General features: G+C 48.1%; 1 protein-coding gene across 3 annotated transcripts in view; it reads right to left on the reverse strand.

Moving 5' to 3' along the window:
• Positions 1-6,782, reverse strand: part of WASHC1 (WASH complex subunit 1) — a 113,504-nt gene extending 106,722 nt beyond the window's left edge. The window contains exons 1-2 of one of the 3 annotated variants that reach the window (XM_078612263.1): positions 6,520-6,782; positions 2,724-2,953 (exon numbers count right to left, since the gene is read on the reverse strand). In XM_078612263.1, coding sequence (XP_078468389.1) covers positions 2,724-2,944 — 221 coding nt within the window. In that variant the 5' untranslated portion in view covers positions 2,945-2,953; positions 6,520-6,782. The remainder of the gene's footprint in view (positions 1-2,723; positions 2,954-6,519) is intronic. The other 2 variants (XM_078612261.1, XM_078612262.1) reach the window with 2 other exon arrangements.
• Positions 6,783-7,797: the final 1,015 nt, after the last annotated feature.

The following is a 7,797-nucleotide window of genomic DNA, read 5'->3' on the forward strand; positions in this document are numbered from 1 at the left end:
AAAAAATTGTAAAATATTATTAATATCGCACGGCAGTCAAACGCAGCAACGTACGAGGTACGATGCTGTACGTTGGGACGCTGGCGGGATGTACGCATCTCCCGCCTTTTGTGATGCAGATAGGATTGTTTCCTGAAAAAACTTTCTATAAAATTGCAGTTCATAAAGGTAGGCTAAGAATTTACCTTGTTTTTTTTACTTGACATTTTACTGTGCAATACAGTATTGTAATAAATAAATACATACGGTATATAGTTTACACAGTACGGTACTGTAAATTGCTCTGTTTTGCTAAATTATCACAATTCTTTAAGACTCCTGGGTAGGCTAGGCCATCTTCGACTTGCGATATTTTCGACTTACGATGGGGTCGTCGTAACGCATCCCCATCGTAAGTAGAAGACTGCCTGTATAGCTCAATGGACCTTATCTGGTAAAATAAAAATAGTAAAAAAAAATAGTTTCGTTTCAAACTTCCACATTGTTTTGATGTGTTCCACAACTCCATACAAACAAACCAACTACCTTCCGTTAACCTTGGTTCTCAACCAGTATATCTACAAGGACTGTTTTCTTGGAATTTCTCTTACTTGATACAGCTATCGTGCTGTGACGGTTCCACCTGAAGACGGAAGCTTGTGTTGCCTCCGAAACGTCGTGATTTTTATTATATTTTTATTTTACTTTTATTAATTTTAATTTTTTACCTACGTGACTTTACCGAAAAAACCTAAGAATATGAATCCTTGCAGTCACGAAAGCTTCAAATCTAGAATTACTTGGTTATGACTTTTGTCCACATACATTGCATTTGGAATCAAGCCATTCAAGCAATTTCACGTGACTTCTCCCCATCCGCAAACACTCGGAAACATTCCCCGGATGCAACATTTCACGTTTGTTTATGCTTTCGCTACATTTCTTGTTGATTTCAATTGCATCCTTAGGAGATGTCCGCGGCTCTCTTAATAACGCGGACGGTGTCACGCTGTTCATGCCCACTGCCTGTCCTATTAGCGTCCATTGTTTTTATTACCTGCCAGCGTTGTTTTTTGTTGTTGTTTACACCCAAGTCCACTGTGCAAAATAAACCCCATTTTCTCAGCATACTCCCCTACCCCCATCCGATTCGAAGTAAAAAAAAATACAAATTGCCAAAATATTGGACAAATGGGATTCAAAGGATGGGTTTTTAGTAGAGACAGGCTGGGAGCAATTAACCGAAGTTAAAGTTAACGAGCGGGCTGGGTGGATGGAAGGTGTTGAGTGGCTGCACCCAAAGATTTATTGAGAATAGATTGAATGGATAAATGGACGAGATGGATGGTCGAGAAGGATCGACTGTATATATTGATTGAATGATTGATGGCTGCCAAGATGGAAAACCTGAGCAATGAATCATTACATGCCAAGAGATGGATAGGCAGATGGACATACACAAGGACAAAGACAAATAAACAGACAGATATTTTGATGGTAAGACAGATAAACATTGCAACAAATGCACGCGCATAAATTAACAGACATGCAGACGGAATCATTAGAACTCATTTGCCAGTACCAAAATATAATAAGAGTTTTTTTTTATAATAGGGAAAAACCCTATTATTATATTTTGGTACTGGCAAAGGAGGTCTAATGATGTAGATGCTCACCCCGAGCCCTCGTTACTTTGGTAGTGCATTGTCTTTGAGCTGTACGCCTTTTGGCGTCCTCTGGTCGAGCACCAATTGGGTCGAGGCTCAAAAGAAAGCCATCCCTTGGTGTGGACCAATCAGTTTCAAGGACAATGCATATATTATCATGGTGTGTGTTTTTTTGCATTTTGACTGCGAATATTGTGGTTAATGCAGACATGAATCCGTGTACAAAGGATTCAGTTTTGTTGCCAGAAAAAAGGGGAAAACCCCTATTATTTTATTATGTAGACAGCATGTCGCATAGATAGCCGTGCAAAGGAGGATGGACAGAGAAAGCGACAGACGAAATATCAAATTGAAGGACAGAATGTCATACAGATGGACAGCTGACACAGTCAGTGGATAGACAGAGAAACGGACCACGAGTATGTCACAGGGATAGAAATAATGTGGGACGGATGGACCACTGGGTGGATTGACAGGCAAACAGAGAGATCGATGAACAGAATTCCCAAAGAATGTATGGAAAGACAGCCATGTGAATGGGCACGCAGACATCGATGGGTGTCGCATTCGCAGACAGAACGTCAGTTTGTACCTACGTACGTCAAACTTATTTCGCACCGTGCGTAGCCAACTGTGATAAGTGGAGGTGTGGGGTGGGGGGGGAGGGACAACAAACTACACACGAAAAAATCAGTTTGAAAAAAATAAGCTTTCAATCCAGATGATTTAAAGGTGCACAGCTCCCGAGCGGCTTCCTAATATCGAAAGGAAACAACATTCCCGGCATTAATTCTAGATTTGAAGTTTTCGTGACTGCACGGATTCATACTCTTTTGGTTTTTCGGTAAAGTCACGTAGGTAAAACTAAAACCATTTATTACAGGGATTTTGGCTGTAACGGTTCCACCTGAAGACGGAAGCTTGAGTTGCCTCCGAAACTTCGTGATATAATTGAGTTGTTTTTCATTAATTTTTCACCCACGTGACTTTACCGAAAAAACCAAAGAGTACTACATCCCCGGCGAACGGGATTGCTGACGGAGACGGCAGGCGGACGGACGGACGGACGCGGCTCACCGTGAGAAGATGTCGATGGAGATGCGCGACAGGGCCTCGAGCGCATCGGCGATGTGCTGCACCGTCTCCTCCCGTCGCAGGTCGGGCTGCACAACCGGCACGCGGTAAACTTGCGCCTCGCCGCCACCGTCGCCGCCGCCGCCACCGCACCACTGGCGCGCCGCGGCCGGAGCCACGCGCGCCTCCCCGCTAGCACCGCCGCTCGCGCCGAGCTGCGCCATGATGACCGCCTGGGAAGGGAAACACCGTCAAAGAGGCAAATACGCGCGGCAGCCATTGGTGACACTCCCCCCCCCCCCCTGCTTGTTTTTTGTAATTTCACTTTCCAACTAACGTTCGTTAGTTTTTTCCGGATTTGAAGCTTCCGTGACTGCAAGGATTCACACTCTTAGGTTTCTTCGGTAAAGTCACGTAGGTAAAAAATAAAATTAAAAGTTAATAAAAGTAATAATGGAAATAAAATAAAATAATAAATCACGACGTGTCGGAGGCAACACAAGTCTCCGTCATCAGGTGGGACCGTCACAGCTAAAATTACTGCACCATCTGCTGACCTCTCTCCTCTAAGGCCTCACAAAATCCCTCATCTCCAACGTCGAAATGATCCAAAATGCCGTCAGATTCCTCACCGGCAGCCTAAATCTGTGACCACGATACCTCAATCCTCAACTGCCTCCCAATCAAATTCCACATCAATTTCAAGATCTCACTCGCCGTCCTGAAGATCTTGCATGGACTCGTCAACACCCAACTCCCTCCTCACATCTCTCCCTTACTCCCCGACAAATATGCTCCAGCAACCAAACAGCGGAGAGATCTTGGCTCACGATGATGACGACGATGATTACATATTTAAAGTTAACTTGCGAATGTAAAACAAACCAGTAACGCGTCACGATAAAATGTTACACGTTACATTTTACTTCCAGCAGAAACAACCCAATGACATAATACGTTGTTTGCCATGTACAAGTAGTACTAATCACATACCTGCATTTCCCATAAATATGCTAAATTCCTCTTGATATGCAAATTATTTTGTCAAGGCGCCCTTCCCCCCTTCTAACCCAGCTTAAATAGACGCTCCAAGCGTGGTGGTGTTTCATTCAGACGCTGTCTCCCCGACAGACCTGGTCTTCACCTGAGGACGGCTGCTTGCGTTGTGGCCGAAACGTCGTGAGAATTATTTTATTATGTTTTATTTTAATTATTTTATTATTTCCCTTCTACGTGACTTTACCGAAAGAACCAAGAAGGCGAATGAATGTATTATGCACGAGATAATTCAGATGGTCACATGATCGGGCATGACTATTCAATGGCTCGGGCAAAAGGAGGGCCTGAGATAACGAATACCTCGGAGAGAATATGGTTGCCTGTACCCGTAACACTGCGTGCTGCACCCAATACACACGTTCTCCACCTTGGCGCGTTGTTATTAAACAGCCATGTTGGCCGCACGAGCAGACTTCAGCGTCGCTCCACTCGGTGTAATAAAAAGGGACACAATGCTGCAGCGTTTGCCTTAATCTGTCCGGCTCTCCCCGCTGCCCGACACGGGGGGCGCTTCAAGTGAAAATTAAACGGCAGCAGTCGTCATTGGAGAGCTAAGCTCGGCCGGGCAGAAAAAAGATCAGGGATTTGTTGTGCAGGCGAGGGCGGGGGAGAGCAAGGGGAAGAGAGGACGGTCAAAGGAGATGCTGCATCACACACCCCTGGAAAAAAGAACATTGTAACCCTCCCCCATGCACCCTGCCCAGCTGTAGATTTAAGCTGTTGCTGTGTTTACCATCAGAGAGGGTTGTGGTGTCCCGTTGTAACCCAAATTCACTCATCCACATCACTGCACCATTGGCTGCCTCAACCACTCGTGTGGAATTGTTATTCAGCCTTGATCCCACAAAACAACATTTGATGTCTTTCGAACTCGAGCAGAGGTGGTGAATCTTTTGCACAGATTGGTAGGGGGGGGGGGTGCTGAGAGAAACGTGAATTAAAGCAGGTGATGTATGGTGATAGTCAGGAAGAGCCAGACGAACGCGAATTTGTTTTCTTTAGGTGCATTGGTAGGATGAATTTCACTATCTTAATTATAAAGCAGAAATTACATTTTTTTGTTTGTGTGAAGAAGCAAAAACTCTCCAACGCTGAGCTCTGGCGTCATGAAATTTTCACAGCTCATGCTGTCTGGAATTTCTAAGCGAAAGTCAACCTGACGTAGAAGTGGGTTATAAGGTTGAATATCCTCGAGTGAAAACATCCGATTTAGGTAAATTGATGTGTTTCGGCTTTTTTCTTTCTTGCAAGCATACATTTTTTTCAGGGATTTCCAGTGAAAGATAAGGGAATAAGAAATTTGAAATTTATCCAAGACAAGAATCCAAGTCCCGGGCGAAGCCGGGTAGTGAAGCTAGTTACTACTATAATAGCCCAGAAATGTGTGTAACGTGCGTGACGTCACTCCACATGCCACACCCCCCCCCCCCCTCATTAATAATACAATAATCATGAGAGGGTGGATTTTTACACTCACGCGGAAGAAGTTTCAGCAGAAAGATTTTTTTTTTTCGCAAAGTCGCTTCAAATATGACGTTTCTTTATTTAAAGTTAATCAATAAATTATTGTACGCAGCAAAAAAGAGTATTTGGTGTCTTCATTTATTTCTTCAGCACTCGAGACAAAAGGTAAGTCAAATTTTTGCTTCTAAATTATGATAAAATATATAAATTTCTCTGTGAGTCTCCAGACATTGTATCGAATTCAAATTGATGACAACCCCAGCAAGCGAAAGCTGAAGAAAATAAAGTATTAGAGCAGTGATTTTGAACTAAACGAAGGTGAGTTAAATACAGCGATACAGTGACATGAAGTTAGGTGCTTCATGAATTTATTTTGTGCACGATTCACTGCCATTAATACAGTGCTACAGTGAAATGCAGTGATGACGTCAGCGGTGAGTGCAGGTTAACGCATTAGTGACCCCGCGGTGACCCCGTGCTAAAAGGTCACCGTGATGACGTCGGCGGTGAGTGGAGGTTAACGCATTGGTGACCCCGCGGTGACCCCGTGCTAAAAGGTCACCGTGATGACGTCGGCGGTGAGTGCAGGTTAACGCATTGGTGACCCCGCGGTGACCCCGTGCGAAGTTCACGTGATGACGTCATCGGTGGTCACGTGCCGATCAGCTGATTCGAGCAACAGGCCTCGCGCACCGCGGATAGCCGAGAACCGGGGGTTAGAGAGAGATTCTAGACTCGAGATTGCGTCGTGATTAACAATGAAGGCGAAAGTGACCGACGTTACATCGCAAGTGGATTTAATGCGTCGACGATTCGTAATTGAACTCCGCAATCAATGGGAATCGACGAGTGCTCACACAAACTCCGAGACGACTCGAGCAGCAGCAGCAGCAGCTAAAACAGCGCCACCACCCCCACCCCCCGTATTGCGCAATGAGCTCATTGGCTTGTACGAAGATTTTAAAAACAAACAAACACAGTTTGCTTTTATTTCCATGTATTTTTAATCGATTTGTTTACTTCTGTAGCCCCCTATGGTGCTGCTGTCGTAATCCGCTTGTGGCCGTTACGTACCGGCCCCGGTTCGCCACCTTCCCACCCCTGACAAACAAGAGCTTTACAGCTCATCGGATTCCTCCTCCAGAACGCACGCTAGAATTGTGACCCTCCCACGCTCGCTTGGCCGGGGGGCCGCGGCTCGGCTCGGCTCGCCTCTGACCAACACACCAACATTTGTCGCGAAGCGGTTCGCGGATGGCGACGGCTGCGGCCTCACCTCGAACGGGCAGAGACGAAATCGGCCGCTCGCCGCAGCTCAAGCCGACAAACCCCTCGGGGCAGCCTCCACTCGTGAGATACACACGGGCCCAGGTTCACGCAGCGAGAGAAGAGGCGACGGGGTCCCCTCGCTTCCGCGTACGGCAGAGGAGGAGGAGGAGACGGAGGGGGGGGAAGAAACGCACGCGAAACCTCGCGGTGACGTCAAAATCTCGTAACTTGTTGGCGGAGACGTGACGTCGTTAGGGAGCTTTGCTGTGCTGTTACGTCACCGCGCTCCGGATGCGCGGTGACGACATTGGACTGGCGGTTTTTTTGGTGACGTTGTTACGTCACCGCTCAACCCCCCCCCTCCCCTCCTACACCCCCCCCCTCCTCCACCCCCCATCCTCCACCCCCCCTCCTCCTCCCCCCCTCCACATTCTCCCCCCCCTTCACCCCCCTCCACCCCCTCCTCCACCCCCCTCCGCCCCCCCTCTACCCCCTCCTCCAACCCCCTCCACCCCCTCCTCCACCCCCTCCTCCATCCCCCTCCACCCCCCTCCTCCACCCCCCTCCAACCCCCCTCCACCCCCCTCCATCCCCCTCCATCCCCCTCCACCCCCTCATCCACCCCCCTCCAACCCCCCTCCACCCCCCTCCACCCCCCTCCACCCCCCTTCACCCCCCTCCACCCCCCCCCCCCTTCAGGAGGATTCACAGTTGGCGGCAGTGCCGCTGCTGTGTGCAATCTCAGTTGGGTAATTTACAGGTAATTTTTCAGCATTGGTATGTTTGGCAAAAATGTCATTGCATTGCAAAAAAAAATGTGTAGGTGTAATGACAGGGTCACACCTGCTGACATGACAGGGCCTGGGAAGGGATTCACGGGTCCGGCCACAGCGGTAACAACCAATCAGACAGGGAGGTGTATCTGGGGCAAAGATCACAGGTGGGGCTAGCCGAGATTCTCCGGGAACCTGCTCGAAGGTTCCACGAGGGGGCGTGGCCGGAGGCGGGGCTTAGCCACGCCTGGGGGGATATAAGGGGGAGCGGAGCCGGGGCTCGTGTGTGTGGTCCTGGGTCCTGGCGTGTCGCTGCTCACCAACATCTCTCTCCGTCATCCAGTCACGTGGAAGATCTGCGTGGGTTCCATCACCGTCATCGTCACGCCGCCAGCCAGCCGCGTGGCCGAGTTTGGGCGATGGGATCATGCCGAGTGATCGGCTGTGCGTGTAGCCAGTAGAGGTGTTAATACCTCGAGTTATACTCAGTGTGAGGAAGCACAAGTATTGAT

Source organism: Lampetra planeri, chromosome 38 (genome assembly GCF_965212315.1).
Source record: "Lampetra planeri chromosome 38, kcLamPlan1.2.h2, whole genome shotgun sequence".
NCBI classification, from domain to species: domain Eukaryota; kingdom Metazoa; phylum Chordata; class Hyperoartia; order Petromyzontiformes; family Petromyzontidae; genus Lampetra; species Lampetra planeri.